At 36.3% G+C, this 17,486-nt stretch overlaps 3 protein-coding genes across 4 annotated transcripts; 1 reads left to right on the top strand and 2 right to left on the bottom strand.

Annotated features, from left to right (window-relative positions):
- The first annotated feature begins 1,668 nt into the window (after window positions 1-1,668).
- Window positions 1,669-7,555, top strand: atg4b (autophagy related 4B, cysteine peptidase). 2 transcript variants are annotated; one of them, XM_027147236.2, is made up of 13 exons: window positions 1,669-1,807; window positions 2,274-2,375; window positions 2,446-2,517; window positions 2,630-2,728; window positions 2,831-2,932; window positions 3,030-3,102; window positions 3,271-3,350; window positions 3,638-3,828; window positions 3,941-4,019; window positions 4,687-4,832; window positions 5,445-5,501; window positions 5,579-5,669; window positions 5,843-7,555. In XM_027147236.2, the coding sequence occupies exons 1-13, from the start codon at window positions 1,798-1,800 to the stop codon at window positions 5,914-5,916; spliced, it is 1,176 nt and encodes a 391-aa protein (XP_027003037.1). In that variant the 5' UTR covers window positions 1,669-1,797; the 3' UTR covers window positions 5,917-7,555. The 2 variants fall into 2 exon arrangements, with proteins under 2 accessions (XP_027003037.1, XP_027003038.1); XM_027147237.2 differs by lacking the exon at window positions 2,274-2,375 and having other exon boundaries at window positions 1,731-1,807.
- On the bottom strand, window positions 6,410-10,027 carry dtymk (deoxythymidylate kinase (thymidylate kinase)). Its single transcript, XM_027147240.2, has 5 exons — window positions 9,760-10,027; window positions 9,029-9,137; window positions 8,751-8,841; window positions 7,729-7,926; window positions 6,410-7,159 (listed from the first exon to the last, which is right to left on the bottom strand). Exons 1-5 carry the CDS (start codon window positions 9,887-9,889, stop codon window positions 7,049-7,051), a joined length of 639 nt encoding a protein of 212 aa, XP_027003041.1. The 5' UTR covers window positions 9,890-10,027; the 3' UTR covers window positions 6,410-7,048.
- Window positions 10,028-11,794: 1,767 nt separating this feature from the next.
- On the bottom strand, window positions 11,795-17,483 carry agxta (alanine--glyoxylate and serine--pyruvate aminotransferase a). The gene is made up of 11 exons (XM_027147116.2): window positions 17,080-17,483; window positions 16,362-16,554; window positions 16,172-16,236; window positions 15,977-16,077; window positions 15,787-15,857; window positions 14,722-14,806; window positions 14,518-14,616; window positions 13,361-13,430; window positions 13,106-13,201; window positions 12,465-12,593; window positions 11,795-12,346 (listed from the first exon to the last, which is right to left on the bottom strand). Exons 1-11 carry the CDS (start codon window positions 17,236-17,238, stop codon window positions 12,239-12,241), a joined length of 1,176 nt encoding a protein of 391 aa, XP_027002917.2. The 5' UTR covers window positions 17,239-17,483; the 3' UTR covers window positions 11,795-12,238.
- Window positions 17,484-17,486: the final 3 nt, after the last annotated feature.

The raw sequence follows: 17,486 nt of genomic DNA, 5'->3' as shown, positions 1-17,486 counted from the left end.
TGTGTTCAGCTTCATTTCATTTTATTTCATTTCATTCTTTCCTTTTCTGTTTTTTTTCCAGCATTTGTCAATTGCCATTTGCTAGCAATTGAGGGCTAAGGACCTTGCACAGGGACCCAGTGGTGGCAGCTTAGTATACCTGGGACACAACCTTCAAGCAGTAGTCTAACACCTTAACCAGTAAGCTACCATTCCCAAGTCACTTTAGATAAAGTCTGCCAAATAAGAAAGGTAAACATAAATGCGAATGCACTGTAATAATGATACCTTTATTGATATAGCAATTTTGTTTCAATATATTAATATTGGATATAATACGTTATAATAAGTTTATCAGAATTATACGGAATCAGAATCAGAAAGATCTTTATTGCCACATACGAGGAATTTGTTTTAGTGACAGAAACTCCACAGTGTAACAGGATGACATTGACAAGACAGGAACACGTATATAAAAACGTGCAATTGAAATGAAATAAGTATGTGTTTTAAGTAAATAATGTAAGAATAGTGTTGTGTGTTCCGTGTATGTCAAGTGTTCATCAGATGGATTGCCTGAGGGAAGAAACGTCCTATGGTCGTTCTGGTGCTCAGGGCTCTGTAGCGTCGACCAGAAACTGTACCATTCAAACCATTTAAAACAACCCAGAGCATAACAGTGTGTGACTTTCCAATAACTCCTTTTAGTGAGTCCACTGTAATAGTAGGACAACCTTTGTGGGATTTGCTCCAGATCATTTTGGTTAATAGTGGTAATTGTTGTGCCATTAGGGCAGATAAATGACTAATATTATACAGTTATAGTATATTATACAGTATATTGTATAGTATCAATATTGGGAATATTCTTTTTTAGAATATTGTGTATTTGTCATTTTATATCATCAGCTGTCCCCATTGATCTTGAGTAGAAAAGATTAAAAAAGATTAAATGTATAGTTTTTCACAGGATATTTAATTCTGCATCTGATCTTTTTGCTATAATGTTTCTACCATATTTCTAACTCTTACACGACTCACTTTTTTGGCTTGCAATATTCTGATCAACTCTGTCTTGTTTGCACACACAAACCTTTCATTTCTATCTTTATTACGAGCTTAGCCTTTTTTTTTTACTTTATAAACCATGATATACCGCCACCTAGTGGTAAATAATAACATTGCTACAACTGTCGACGTGTCATAAGAAGCTACAGGACAGTTAGGGGTGTGAATCATTTTGGCATATAATTGAGAGCAAACATACATACATACATACATACATACATATATATATATATATATATATAATATAAAAGACATGCACTTGAGTTAAATTATTTATTAAATTAAATTATTATGTATGGGTAAAGCTTATTTTCTAAGAATTCTAAAGAGGTAAAAAAAAATTTCACCAATTTTACTTAAAATTAAAAATGACTTAATAATTAAACATTTCTTCATTTTGAGATGTATACAGATATAATAAGGACAAATGTATAAGTTTATGAAGTCTGAACGGATAGTACAGATTTAAATGTTAACTCAGTACATTTTTGGACAAGTTTTTTAGGAATTCTTTAAGGTCTTAACTTGCACAATAATACAAAACCTGCTGTATGTTCAGCAACTTCCGGGTTAGGCTGGAACTTACGTCACCGTTTCTAAGGCGTTACAATGCCTTAAAGATTGTCCCGCCCACAAGCAGGATTTCATTGGATGTTACAATTCACCTTCCCCAGTCCATAAATTCTATTGGTATATTTTGCTGTCGCTCACATTTCAGTCAACATGTTAGGTTGAACCACAACTGACAGGATGGATGCGGGTAAGGCTCTTTAGAAGATACTATTACTCTGCATTTTTGTGAAACTTTAATACACTTAAATCAAATTAACATTAAACGACCTGCTGTGACGGATAACTAGCGTATCTGTGTGTCATGTTGTGTAGGATGTGTCCAAGCACAAACATAGAGTCGAGTTTCAGTGCAAAATAACTTGATGTTTCACTGACAGGGAGGGATCACTTTTAAAGGACTCTATAATCCATGTATATGCATTTCCTTTGTTTGTTAGAGATCCAGGCTTCATTTTAAAGGTGTAAATATCCTATAACTAATGTCTTAAAGTTACTGTCTGTCATGTTATTGCATCACCATATAGAGAAGATGGTTGTTAGCTATTAGATGTCATCAGTGTAATACTGGCATGACATTTTCCAGACTTTCCACCCCATTTGATCCCTTGAATGCTTTCACACCACTATAACAGCTGTTATTGCTCTCTGTACAGCTACTCTTACCTATGATACACTACGATTTGGGGAGTTTGAAGATTTCCCAGAGACACCTGAGCCTGTCTGGGTCCTGGGGAAGCAGTCCAATGCTCTGCTAGGTAACTAATGAGGACACTGTGGAATTAAGAGTGTATGCTGATGGCTTCTAATATGTTTGTCATGTTACAGAGAAGGATGAGATTCTGTCAGACATTACTTCACGCTTGTGGTTCACCTACAGAAAGAACTTCCAGGCGATTGGTGAGTGACATGATACATAGTAACTGTTAAGCAGTTGTGATCTTTAGTATTTACTGATTTATGTAGATGACGTAGCAAGTCTAGTGAAGTCTTAGCCATACTTCTGTTACAGGAGGAACAGGACCTACGTCTGACACAGGATGGGGTTGCATGCTGCGATGTGGACAGATGATTCTTGCTGAAGCATTGCTTCGCAGACACTTGGGTCGTGGTATGTCTGTAAACTGCAGTGAAATGCCTGCATTTGTTTTTCCAGTTCACAAAGCAATACTAAAACAAAGCATACTGTGTGTGTGTTTTTTTTTTTTTTTAGAGTGGAGATGGGTGAGAGGTCAGCAACCAAGAGAAGAGTATTTGAACATCCTCAATGCCTTCATAGACAAGAAGGACAGCTACTACTCTATTCACCAAATAGGTAAAAGTCAGTCCTGTGTTGTGTACAGAACACTAGCAATGTGTACAAGTCAGATGTATTGTTTGGACACTACAATTAGTTGCATTTTTACTTTCAGCTCAGATGGGAGTAGGAGAGGGCAAGTCCATAGGCCAGTGGTATGGCCCAAATACAGTGGCACAGGTACTCAAGTAAGTCACATTACCTATGTATGTCATCCAGAATGACGGGAGAAAATAAGTGTGAACTTGTTTTCTTTTGAAACATTCTTATGTATGTATGTATGTATGTATGTATGGTATACTGTATATAGGTGTGTTTGTGTCAGTCTGTAGTAAACATGTTTTTACTTCCTGTAGGAAACTGGCAGTGTTTGACACATGGAGCAGATTGGCAGTTCATGTGGCCATGGACAACACTGTGATAATCGAGGAAATCAGTAAGTTGATATTAATGTAATAAAGAATTTACAGGCAATAGAGCTACACAATATTAACAACTAAGTTAAAAAAATAGAATGAATAGAAATATGACAAGTAATTGTACACACTGTGCAATTATGTTACATATAATAGCAGTACAGAATGTGTGAATGTTACAGGATAAAAAGCAGCAACAGTAACAATAATTTAGAGTTAATCTGTCAAATAGGTACAAAATAGTTTTTTTTGCCAGGCACCATTTGCAAAATGATCACATCATTGAATGTGTGTTTTTAACTGTCAGAGAAGTTGTGTATGCCATGGTTGGACTTTGAGAGGGGAGGGTGCACAGACCCTTTGGAGATGAACGGGTGTATGGAGGGTGCATGTGCCATGGCTTTGGAGGACTCAGCTGTGTGGAAACCACTTGTGTTGCTCATCCCCCTGCGCCTGGGCCTCACTGACATCAACGAGGCCTACATTGAAACTCTAAAGGTGAATAAATGATACGGACCCCCACACTACAAAATCCCTATTCATTTTCCTTGCATTCTATTCCACAGTGTTTACACTGGAATGCAGATTTCTGTAAACGTTGTCTCCACAGCAATGCTTCATGATGCCCCAGTCTTTAGGAGTTATTGGTGGAAAGCCGAACAGCGCGCATTACTTTATCGGCTTTGTTGGTAAGCATTGAGGTGATCATACCTAAGCATATGAGTGTCAGAGATATTCCGTGTTCCAGTATTGATTGAGAATACACTTGTTAAACTTTTTACATACTCACAAGGGTAGTATTTCAATTTTCAGCAGGTACACACCTTTTACAGAAAGAACAATGCAAGGGAATCCAGTCACCCTGCTTACAGTATTAATTGGCAGTGTAAAACAGCAAAGAACTACCATAAATAGACTGTTTGGATTCCTGTAATTCCACTGTAGCCAAATAAGTCTTGTGGCTTGAAGTAGTTATTGTGGAGATCTCCAAGTATTAATAGTGAATACTTGGAGATCTCCAACAAACTTGAAATTATAATTCTCACTTTCTTCAGGCTCAGTTGTTCAACATTTGTAAATATTAGTTAGAAACAAATTGCATGGCAACAAACATGTCGACTTCAGAGAACGAATGTGACACATTACTTGTTCTTTAGGTTTCCTTCACTCATTAAACCATCCTTTCATACATTTTATTTCTTGTCACTTTACACATGCTGTATGATTTGGATTCTAGTTATGATGACTGACTTCTTATTTACACATCTAACCATGTACACTTGAGCTGATTGGAACTAGTGCTTACCATTTCCACTTAGCTTCATGGCTGTACCTCACTCATGCTGCCCCCTGCAGGTGAGGAGCTCATATACCTGGACCCTCATACAACTCAGCCAGCTGTAGAGCCTTGTGAATACGGAGAAATTCAAGACGACTCCTATCACTGCCAGCACCCGCCTTGTCGCATGCACATCTGTGAGCTCGACCCATCCATAGCTGTTGTGAGTAACTCAAGTCTCAAGGCTCCAGTCTTCCTCTAAAAGGGATCACTTAAGGGCTTTCTGTTCCTATTATTTAAACTGAACATAAATCTGTAGAAAAGTAACTTATAAAACAAAATATATGTAATAAATTATCCATTGTCTGATTTTACACACAATGTCACCATGAATAAGTACCTATGGCAAAAGTCACTCTAGAAAGCATTTAACAGACATAATTGTGTTGCAGCCCAGGCAAACCCTTAACATTGTGATAGACATTGTCATTTATATATAGTTAAAAAGAAAGTTTTTCCAATCTAAAATCTGGTTACCTGGGGAAAATTTGAGAAAAAAATGATAAACAAATTATTTGTAGACTCCATTTCAACTCCATTATGGCAATGTGACCACCGTTATCTGATTACAAACCTTACTGATCAAAGATAGAGTTAATATCATTGTACCATAAAGCTATTAGCCATATTTAGACCGACTTATTACCAGGATTATTTTGGATATAGCACATGACTAGTGCCCTTTGAGAACACCGGAATTTTTCTTTATAATATTCAGCATTTGAGCCATTTAACTCTGTTACTTAAACTGCATGTTTTTTTTTGTTTGTTTCAGGGATTCTTCTGTCAAACAGAGGATGACTTTGATGATTGGTGTGCACATATCCGAAAAGTGAGTTTGCATTGTGTTCAGGCTGGTGCTGGTTATTTCTGTGAGTCTTTCTGTTAATTAGAACTTTTCTCTTGCAGTTATCAAGCTGTAGAGGTCTTCCCATGTTTGAACTTGTAGACAGTCAGCCATCACATTTGATCAACACCGAAGCCATTAATCTCACTCCCGGTAAGCCCATATCTTTGTGGTATGATAGCTGCTTCCTCTGCTGTATTAATGTCTACGCTATATAAAAATGCTAATGCTATGTCTATTCTCTATAAACATGCTAAAATATATTAAAAATTCAAATGATTTTGAATATGGTCAGGTTTTGACTATGGCTGAATTATCCCTTGCAGATTTCTCAGACTCGGACCGGCTTGAGCGTTTCTTTGACTCTGAAGACGAGGAGTTTGAGATCCTGTCTTTGTGAGGATGAGAGACAGAGAGAGAGAGGAAGATTGTTCAACATACAGAACTCAGTGCCACGCTCCCAGAGAGGAGTCGTACACTGACATGAGGCCTGCCTAGCATTTGGTGGCATAGTCACCTGTGTAAAACTCAGCTTCCTGCTACACTGACCACTCTCTGCGTCATTCTGGGTCCTGAGGTCAGAGGTCATCGCCACAGACTCTGAAGAGTCTCAGTATGTTCATATTAACACTCAACATGTATCCATTTTGAGTCTTAACACTTTTTGTTATAAAGTGACTGTGCCTTTTTATGCGCCTACACTAATTCAGATTTGCCATAACTCACTTTCGGTGGTCAGGAGCATGGCTCCTCACAGTATGTTAATGACCTACACTGCTTTGATGTCTGTAGCAAATTGTAAATGAAAACCAAGATGTAAAGCTTACAGACCAAGTAGGTTAGCTTGTGTGCTACAGTACATTTATCAATGTTTAGAATATCTGTACACAAGATTATTTTAAGATTATTTATTTAATCAATTGTACAAAAGCAAAAATAAAAATAAACATTATACACACTGTCCACTTTATTAGGAACACCTGTACACCTACACATGTATGCAGTTGCCGATTTAATCAGCCAATCATGTATGTAGCAGCAGCAACAATACAAAAATTATGCAGATAGAAGTCAACAGCCTCAGTAAATGTTCATACCAGAATGACTGGTCTGAGCTTCTTTTTTTTCCCCTGCTGATTTTTTGGGGAATTTCACATACAGCAATCTCTAAAGACTTTACACAGTCTGGTGCAAAAATAAGTCTGAAAAAGAAAATAAGAAAAAAGCTGCCAGGAAGTCCATAGTAACTTAATTACTCTCTACTGTGATGTCTTACTGAAGCTCTTGACAAGTATTTGCATGATTTTATGCATTGTACTGATGGCACACAATTGAATGGCTAGATAACCGAATGGTCGTGCAGATGTACACGTGTTAAGTGGATAGTGAGTGTACATAAAATCGCAAAATATTCATTTAATAAAAAGGAGAATTTAAGAAGTAGTGTTACTTCCAGGCAATGTCTGTACAAGTATACAGGTGATTAAAAAATGTGGTTATATTCATGGTAAGCCACTAATTCTCCTTACTGTTCATTTCCAGAGTTCTCCAATTGGTAGATTCTCAGATGTATTGATTATGTTCTCGCACAGCACTTTAATTTCACTATGTACAACTTCTATGCTTCTGGCTGCATCAATCACCTGAAAAATGTGAACAGACCAAGAGAAGATAATTTCGATGAACACTGTAGCAACATGTATTAAAGATCTTCACATGTAGCTAAATGTCAGGATTAAAAGAACATTAATCTTCTCATGTTACATAACATTTGTTAACCCAGCATTACATATGTAAGGATTCTGAAGATCCACAGTGTGTTTTTCCCCCCTGGCATTGCAATACCGCTAAGCATGCATTACACAAGAACATCAGACAACCAAATACCTAACGGGAAAGTATCATGGACTGACGTACTCAGTTCCATCACTTTTCATCCTTTTGTGTGTCTTATTCTACAATGGATGAATGTCAATATGCATCCATTTAAACATCAATTTAAATCCATGATAATCTCCACAATAAAGAACTTAAAAAGATACTTGTCATTTAATGCCTCCCAAATGGGACAGAACATCTAGGGAGCTCAAAATCTGCTTAAAAGTACCAGCTCCTTATGCAGCATCTTGCACAAAAGGATTGGGGATGATACTTTGTATTAACAGAATGTGTCCAAATATTGCATAAATGACTACTACATGAAGCAGTTTACCTTCCAGTTAACTGATGGATCCTTCATGAGTTGTTCAAATCTCTGCTGCACTGTACGCTGAAAAGAGCTGGTCTCGTATCGCTCTGTTCCAAACTCTCCACGTCCGGCTGCCACACTGGGGTTCAGCTGCAGAAACATCACAAGGTCTGGCTTTGGCAGACCCACATCAGGATTCTTACACCACTCCAAAGAGAAGTCCTAAACAGCACACATAATATTGTATAATATCAAGTTTGTGAACTCTTTAGAACTCTATGCTTATGTATAAATATAACCCAAAACATCATCAGACTTTCACATTTATCAAGTCTCAAAAGCAGGCAAAGTGACTAGAATCAAACAAAGACAAATATTATACTGGGTCATTTTTTTTATTCATGAAAACGTTCCAATAATATATATCTGTGAGAGGCAAAAGTATGTAAACCTTTAGGATCTGTGTAAATTCGAGTCCATCTGATTTCAGTCAATGGGATGACAATCAGGTCGATGATTGTCCTATTATATTTCAGGAACAGTGATATATCAACGTCTGACGTTCACAACATTTGTTTATGTAATGTGTCGAAGGTGTTGAAGCTGTTCTGAGGAAAGAGATAAAAGTCTCCCAAGACGTGCAGAACTGCTCAACAGTTACGGGACGCTTTACTTGCAGCTGTTGCTCATCAAGGGCTCACAACTGAAACCGAAATCAAAGGTCCACATACTTTTGCAAGTCACGTATGTAATTCTGAATCATATTTCTCAATAATTAAATGAAGTAGTATAATATTTTTGGGTCTTTCTTTTGATTGCGTTCACTTTGTTTACTTTTAGAACTTGGGAAGTGTGAAAATCTGATTACGTTTTTGTTATATTTATGCAGAAATATAGGAATTTCTAAAGGGTTCACAAACTTTCAACACAGTGACAGTGTATACCTCAACAGTGGGCAATATAACATAATAATAATAATAATAATAATAATAATAATAATAATAATAAAAAAGTTTCAAATGCAAGATGAGGATTTTAGTGCTCACAGGTTTGGCACTAGTGAACGCCACTCCAGAAAAAGCATAGCGATCCACAACCAGTGTGATTCCCTGCTCCAGCTTTTTCTTCATCTGGGGCCTAAAAGGTGGATAAAAGACTGAACAATAAAAAGAGGATAATAAAACTAAAAACATACAGTATTTAGAATATTATAGTAATTACTCATAATAATAATAATTAAGCAAAACAACATGCACATATTATTGCTTCAAATGCATATACAGAGTGTAATAATTATATGCCAGAATAACAAGCAAATACTCACACCAGCTCCCAGCGGTTTGCGGAAAAAAGCAGGTGTACAGTGTGGTCCTCCAGGTTGTTCTTTTTCTCCAGGTATGAACTGATCAGCTGCCCAATCTGTGTTGTTCTGTCTATGAACACAAAATACAATCATTGCCCATTTTATTAGGAACCCCTGAACATCCATGCAGTCATCTAACCAAGCGATCGCAAACAATTAACATTATCTTAAATGAAATAACTGAAATTTGTCATTCATTTAAGCACACTCACCATGTACTTTATTACTAACACCTGCATATCTGCAGTTATATAATCATTCAATAGTGTATAACATATGCATAAAAGTGGTTGAGTTCATATTCACATCCAGCATTAGAATGAGAACAATTGTGATCTCTATGACTCGATGCTGGTGCAGGAACTTCTGGTCTCGTGTTTACACCCCATGGTGACAGGAAGTCGACATTTTCTTAAGTTATCATGCTTTACAACCGTGGTGTAGAAAAGCCTTGGTGTGTATGAGCTGCAGCAGGAGAAAACCACTTCAGATTCTTCTCCTGTGAGCCAAGAACAACAACCTGAGGAGACCATTTCAAGTCCTCAACCATCCAGTTTGTTCTCATGATAGCTTTATAGCATTGTAAGCATACACGAGCAGCGAAAACGCTTGCTTTATGCAATTAATCCTCTTGTAATATACACAAACTAATGTCAGTGTAGATGGAGTAAAACCCTGGGAATGTTTATTACCAGGGAATCTCATCATCTCGGCGGGTCTCCCACTCTGTTGCAGAGCATGAACAAGCTTCTTACACTGCGTGGTTTTTCCAGCCTTGTCCACACCCTCTAGCACGATTAAAGCACCTCTTCGACAAGACATATCTTTATAAATTATATTTTTAAAAAAATGCAATAAAATTCTTAATTATGACTAAGACACGACCTTCTCGTTGTTCCTACAAAACCCCAGTTCCCGCCTGATGAAACAAGATTGCGTCTGTTCTCATACGCAATGACATCGTTGCGTCTGTTCTCATACGCAATGATGTCATAGTAAAAGTCATGATGTAAAATAGTGAAAACATTTACCATTAAAATATATGTTGAAAAGCTACTCGGAAACTCTGAATCTAACGCCTAAAAACATATTTTATTAAAATATTCTGTCATACAGAAATTTTAAAGGTTAGAACTCTATAATAGAAAACCTCTGTATTTTATAATCCTTATACATGATTTCTTGATTAGATAAATGCATCAATTAGCAAGTGTAAAGGTATTTTAATTAAATTATTCCTTTTGGGGCATCTGTAACACTTTATAGTTATGATGAGTACAAGTTAGGGTTTTATTTATTCAATGAAATCAAGAATTAATCATTGATGTTTGAAACAGTGCATGCATTATTTTGTCTGTGTGACTGTTTTTATATATTTTTGTGTGAAAATCTAATGATGTTTTAGGTCATATTTATGGACAAATATAGAAATTTTTAAATGTCTATATTTCAGCATAAATATGACCCAAAACATTATTAGATTTTCAGTTCTAAAACTAACAGAAAGTGAGCGCAATCAAACAAATGAGCCAAAAAAATTATACTTCTTCATTTAATTATTGGGTAAGTATTACTTTTACATTATCTACTGTCCAGTGTCACCCAAATGAGGATGGGTTCTCTTCTGAGCCTGGTTCCTCTCCTCTTCCTCATATCATCCCATGCAGTTTTTCCACGCTAAACTTTAATTGTATATATATATATATATATATATATATATATATATATATATATATATATATATATATATATATATATATATATATGCGTGTGTGTATGCAGGTGTGTGTATATATGTATGTCGTCAGCAAACTTGATGATGGTGGATGGTGGTGGAGTTGGAAGTTGCCACACAGCCATATGTGTACAGTGAGTACAGCAGGGGGCTCAGAACACAACCCTGGGAAGCTCCAGTGCTGAGGGTGAGGGTGGATGAGCTGTGTTTGCCCACCCATATGGCTTGTGGTCTCTCTGCCAGGAAGTTGGAGATCCATTGACACAGTAGCAGGCTGAGTCCCAGGACCTCCAACTTAGAGGTGAGCATAGAGGGAATTATGGTGTTGAACACTGAACTGTAGTCCAGCCCAAAGAATACTGTAGTCAGGCCCAAAGAATCATACTACCACCACCACCATATTTCACAGATGGTATAAGGGTCTTATGCTACAATTTAATATTTTCCTTTCTCAGAAACGTATTTATTTTCGTCTTTTTAGTTTGGTACCATTCATCCACAAATCCACTAGTCCTCTGGCTAGTTCACATGATCTAGCAAACTTCATGGGCAGCATTGTGCTTTTTGGAAAGTAGTTGCTTTGTTCAGTGTTCACCTGATGGCAGACTCATGAACATTAACATTAACCAAAGATAGTAAGAGATGCTTTTATGGAATAGAGGTTATCCTTGGTTCCTTCTGATCCAAAAAACTATTACATGTCTTGTTTTTGGAGTGATCTTTGTTTGTTGAATACTTCTAAGGAGGGTAGCAACGGTCTTAAATTTCCTCCATTTGTATAGAATCTGACTGACTATAGATTTTTGGAATCCAAATTCTTTGGAGATCTTTTTGTAACCTTTTCCTGCCAAATAAGCAACAATAACTCTTTTTCTGAAGGCCTCAGAAATCTCCCTTGTATTCGCCATGATCCACTTCCACAAACACATTTTGTGAAAGTCAGATTTTGATATATCCCAGTTCTTTGAATAAAACAGGGCACTCACAGACACTTGATTGTCATTCCATTTATTAAAATCAGATGACCTTCAAATACTAATCTTAGATGTTCACATACTTTGCCACTCACAGATTCTGAATAACCAAGTATAATATATTTTTCTGATTTGTTTGATTAGGTTCACTTTGTCTGCTTTTAGGACTTAGGACTAGGGTTCACAAACTTCCAAGCTCAGATTTAACTTTACTTTATTTATTATATTTATAATATTTGTTCGTGGTAGATATTTAATACAAATTCTGAGATTAACAATTTAAAAATTATTATTATAAAGTATTTTAGGTAAAACTATTATCAGAGAAACTGTGTTATTGGAGATTCATAAAACAGATTGGAGATTTCAAATTAAGACTATATTTCAGACATTATACAGTTTATTATATAGTTTAATATGTTAATTTTACAGTAACAGTTATTTGCCACACAAGATGTGTTGTTACACTTTACTCTTGTGGCAGTGTTTCAGTGCATCAGAAAGAGCCTCTAAAATCATGTCTACATGGTCCTTTCTGCTGTTACAGCCCATCAGACCCACACGTAGTACCTGCAAACAAGAGTATGAATCAGAGACACATGCATAACCCACATAAAGGAAAGAAATTATTCAATAGAACTGGTACATTACTGATACAACTAGTATATTAACGATATACAACCATTACCATTCCAACTGATGGCCCAAGACCTCCAGAGATTTCTATGTTGCAATTCTTCATAATAAAGCCTGTAATTTCTTTCCAGTCATAACCTGGAGGTGATACTATTGTAGTAACTGTGGGCAATCTTGCTTTCTGTCAGAGAATACAAGAAACCTTCAGGTTAAAAATAGTACAATGTTGACAACAATTGGAAAATTATATCAGTAAGGAATAAATCACTTTTATAGAGTAAAACAACTAATAGTACAACCTGATGCAAAGAATAAGCTGATAATTTTCTAATGTGGATCTGAGAGAGAATAATATATAAATATAAAAGCATCTAGCAGCCATAAACACTATTCTAGCTCACTGGCTTTTTCTCCCTATAAATTACAAATTACTGTTGCAAATTTATGATACAATATGATTAAAAAATATCTCAACTGCATGTCTCAAAAGAGATATTTTATAACAACCGATGCCTACGGTGTTCAAACCATTCAGTGATACTACAGAAAGGATAACTTAGAACATTAACTAAGAACAAATGCATTATTATACTGTAAACTGAACAGTTGAATTACAACTGGCACTACTTGTCAGATCTGCTGTTATAGAAAATGAAATAACACCTTCTGAACAACCAGACCAAACAGTCCTACCTTCTCCTCCACAAAGAGCTTGAGACCCATCTTCTCTATGCCTGTATGGAAGTACTCGGCCACATCTTTGTGTTGTTTCCATGATTTTTCAAGCCCCTAAAAAAAAGCCAAGTTATCAAGATATAAAATTTATTTATAAAACTTGACTGTGCTTTTGTGCCTTGTAGTACCTTTAGTCAATAGTCATCCTGGCTCTAGTTATTATAAACAGTATCCTTATTAGAGTGATGGATATAGGACAAAGGGAATTCTCACCTTTTCTGCAAGGATGGCAAGACCTTCTCTCAGACTGTATAATGCAGTTACAGGTCCAGTGTGATGATAACTATAAAAAGAGCATACCTTACTCAGGAATCAGTAAGTAAGTACAAGAAACATGCTCCTAACAAATATCCCAGGCACCAAGCAACCTCAGATACACTTCTCCTACAAAAGTACTAGAACTACTCCCATACTGGGATTTTTTTCCACTATATTTAGAAGTATGGCTGCGTGGATTTGTTTTTGATCCGCATGGGATGCCTGGGGTTGCAGTTGACTTTCCATTTCATCTCAAAGGAGTTCAGTGGGGTTAAGGTCAGGGCTCTGTACAGTTCTCACTGAAACAGGTTTGAACCCCTTAGTACAGGTGAAGGGAAACTGTAACACAACCGCATACAAAGACATTCTTGGCAATTCTGCACTTTTAGATTTGAGCACAAATTTTGCCACAATTTCCTGTCTGAATAGGTTAGTCTTATTAAATACCTTATTAATAGTCTTAATAGTCTTATTAAATAAGTTGCCTAGGCCTTTGGCTAAAGGTATACAACACAGTGAAATTGTTAAATTAGCAAAATGAACACATAATTTAGTTTAGTATAGTTTTAATATTTGCTTTAACTGAATTCACTGACTGGCTGCATAATGGCAAGCAAGTAAAGATGGTCTGCAGTTTGATCCTGAGCTCCAGTTACTGTATGTGTGGAGTTTTACATATTCTCTCATATCTGTATTAGGTTCTCTGGTTTCCTCCCACCTCTCAAAAGCATGCCAGGGGTTTGAATGACTACTCTAAAATTAATAAGTTATTGGATGTGTGTTTGTATGGTGTACTGCATCCTTGCCCCATCCCTTGAATATTCCTAGCTCCCAACCAAGGTTTCTAGGAAAGGTTCCAGATCCACTGTGTCCCTGACCAGCATTATCATGAATTCAGTCATTCAGTCAAATGTAAAAGAAAAGTGTAGTCCAGTCACAATGCATTGTATTATTTTCCAGTTGCTCTAATCAACAACATGAATTTAAGTACAAATGGATTCTGGGCCTGTTGACTGCAAATACTCTAAAGAGAGAAGTTTAGCTAGAATTTAGCTAGTTATATGAATGACTTTAGAAGTCATTCATCAATGACAGTTAAAAGAAAAATTTACATGCGAGCAGGTTTCCCATCGCAGCCCCAGTATCTGGCCAGCCAGTTCAGGTCCAGAAAATAAGACACTGGTTTTGTCTTCCTGTTGAAGATTTTATGGCTGTCAAAAATGAGAAACAGGAAATTATCATTTCAGCTGAGGTTTATATGAAAATGTATACTCAAATTTTAAAACGTTTCTCTAATGTAGAGAGTTTTATCTCACCATGCTCTCTCACTGAAGGAGATTGGTGCAGTTCCTGGAGGTGCATTTAGGACTTTCTGAGAGCCAGTGTACAAAATGTCAATATCTGCAAAATCCACAATTTGCTTTTAAGTTTGGGAAGCCGCAAAGTCTATATAACTCAGATGTGTGATGTTTTTAGTACAAAAACACAAAGGAAATCAATATACACACTGCTTCATTGTACAACAACAACAAAAAAACATAATTGGCACCCTCCTGCCCACTCTCCAGGACTTGTACGACACAAGAGCCAGAAACCGGGCAGGGAAAATCACTACTGACCTTTCGCATCCTGGACACAACCTCTTTCAGCTTCTCCCTTCTGGCAGGCACTACAGAACTATGCTTGCTAAAACTGCCAGACACAGGGAACAGTTTCTTTCCCCAGGCAATCACCCTGATCAACAACTCACCATAATTATATTCCCTGCTTCATATCTATAAGAAATGCATTATCATCTGTATATATTACACACACTACTGCTGTATATATTGCACAAAAAGCATAATATTGCACAATATGTAGATAACTGATCATTCATATTCTATATTCATATTTTATATATTTTATTCATTTTATATTCATATTTTATACTCATTCTGTCTATATTGTATCTCATCGTCTGCATTGTTTTCTTGTATAGTTTGTATAGTATAGTGTTATTTATGTCTGTACTTTTGAGAGTCACAAACTGCTGAAACCAAATTCGTTGTGTGTGTCAACACACTTGGCCAATAAATCTGATTCTGATTCTGATTTATTGTACAAGTTGCATTAATATACTTGACATTTTCTTTTCTTTTTCTTCTTTTTTCCTTATTTCTGATTTTTTGCCTCTTTTTGGCATAAAAAGATTTTTTTTTGTCTTGTTGATGTAGTTCTGCATTGTTGCTTTAGATGTTATTAGCAACTGTGAAAGCATACAGTCTCATAATCTTGCTGTAATTATTTTATTAACAGAAGAATAACATATTATTTGATAAATATTTTCTGTAAAGTTTCCCAAAAATATTTTAACAAAAGGGGCCAATATACCAAAATACCTTGCTTGTCCATGTAGATTGGACTACCTCCAAGTGCTGCAACAGAGTCCACCAAGAACAAACAACCATACCTGAGAGGCAACAGTAAGCACGTAAGTAAAAGAATTACAGTGAACTGCAAGGAGGATGAATAAAGCAGGCATGTAAAAGGTTAATGGATGCACGGAATACACCAGTCTTTTTTCCTCACTTGTGACAAAGCTCGCCAATGCCGTCTATGGGGTGGAGCACTCCTGTAGAAGACTCTCCATGTGTAAGGAAGAGCAGAACTGGCTTATATTTGGCTAATGCCTATAAACACAAAATACTGACGTCATATACTTATCCCACAAATCTCAAAAACATAGCATTTTTAATACAGCATGCAGACCTGCTATGGTTTTACCTGCTCGATTTCATTGTTTGTGAAGAACCTGCCTGCTGAGGTTACAATGGTGTTCACATTGGCACCTGTTACACATCAAGAATTCATCAGTTGACTGTGGGTTGAGATATTTGTATATTCATAAACAACGAATTAATGCTGAATAAATGTAGTATTGTAGATGATTCTCCCACGATTAACAGTTCCAGACCTATTCTCTTTGCAATTTCAGCAGCTCTCTCCCCCCAGATGCCGTTGACTGCAATGAGTACGCTTTCTCCAGGCTCCACTGAGTTAAAGATAGCACACTCCATAGCAGCGTGACCCGGCCCACTCACTGCCAGAGTCATGCGATTCTTAGTCTGAAAAGCATACTGGATCCCACTCTTGATCTGATCCATAATCTAGGTTATACATAAAAAATAACAGATACATTCAACATTGGGAATAAGTACTAAATAAAGGGCTGTACAATGATGTCTCTCTATGCCAAACTGCAGGATACCCTATATATATATATATATATATATATATATATATATATATATATATATATATATATATATATATATATATATATATATACATACACACACACACACACACACACACACACACACACACACACATATATATATATATATATATATATATATATATATATTGTAGAGAAATATTAAGTAACTGATTCAAATTAAAAAACACCTATCAATCTAATCACTAGTGCAATAAAATTTAAATACAATTAAAAATATTTATATTGTATATATAAAACTAACAAATATGAATAAAATATTTAATTAATAGGATTGGCACAAAAACAAATACAACTGACTCTGAAGTGAAATATTATTCTAAAAATCTAAAAATAATCATTTTTTCTAATTGATTGTATGATGAACCAAAATTAACATTAATGATAAGTGTACCTCTATAGTCTCGGGGTGCAGGTGTCCTAACATCGGTTGGCATGCAGCTGTAACAATCCGAGCAGGCACGTTGGAGGGCCCCGGTCCCAGCAGAAGCCGGTGCGGGACCGCAAAGGGTTGTAAGAGACATTGTGGTGCTGGGACAGAGAGCAATGACATACTGGAGAGACAAAGAAGCTGCTCTAATGTCACAGCAGGAAAAAGCAATGAAGCGGACAAGTGTGTAATCTGTATGGATGATTAATGGTGTCAAAACAGTGTTTCACAATCAGGTCCATTAGTCCAACGATTTTAGTGGAAAGTGTCCAAACTCCATGATGCAAACTTATGCACTGTGATCATTTGCATATCAACAAGAGTTAATGTGAAATAGATTACAGAAGGTAATACATGCTCATTTTATTCTC

This window comes from Tachysurus fulvidraco, chromosome 5 (genome assembly GCF_022655615.1).
Source record: "Tachysurus fulvidraco isolate hzauxx_2018 chromosome 5, HZAU_PFXX_2.0, whole genome shotgun sequence".
In the NCBI taxonomy this organism is placed as follows: Eukaryota; Metazoa; Chordata; class Actinopteri; order Siluriformes; family Bagridae; genus Tachysurus; species Tachysurus fulvidraco.
The sequence above is the reverse complement of the archived record's forward strand: the minus strand, read 5'-3'. Positions and strand labels throughout refer to the sequence as shown.

Coding starts and splice junctions, on each gene's coding strand:
- atg4b (XM_027147236.2), top strand. Junction 2,518..2,629: donor AAAGAACTTCCAGGCGATTG/GTGAGTGACATG, acceptor CTTCTGTTACAG/GAGGAACAGGACCTACGTCT. Junction 2,729..2,830: donor TCGCAGACACTTGGGTCGTG/GTATGTCTGTAA, acceptor TTTTTTTTTTAG/AGTGGAGATGGGTGAGAGGT.
- dtymk (XM_027147240.2), bottom strand. CDS start 9,889: ATGTCTTGTCGAAGAGGTGCTTTAATCGTGCTAGAGGGTGTGGACAAG. Junction 9,138..9,759: donor CGAGATGATGAGATTCCCTG/GTAATAAACATT, acceptor TTGTGTTCATAG/ACAGAACAACACAGATTGGG. Junction 8,842..9,028: donor GCAAACCGCTGGGAGCTGGT/GTGAGTATTTGC, acceptor TCCACCTTTTAG/GCCCCAGATGAAGAAAAAGC.
- agxta (XM_027147116.2), bottom strand. CDS start 17,238: ATGTCATTGCTCTCTGTCCCAGCACCACAATGTCTCTTACAACCCTTT. Junction 12,594..13,105: donor AGCTCTTTGTGGAGGAGAAG/GTAGGACTGTTT, acceptor ATTCTCTGACAG/AAAGCAAGATTGCCCACAGT. Junction 12,347..12,464: donor TTGGGCCATCAGTTGGAATG/GTAATGGTTGTA, acceptor TCTTGTTTGCAG/GTACTACGTGTGGGTCTGAT.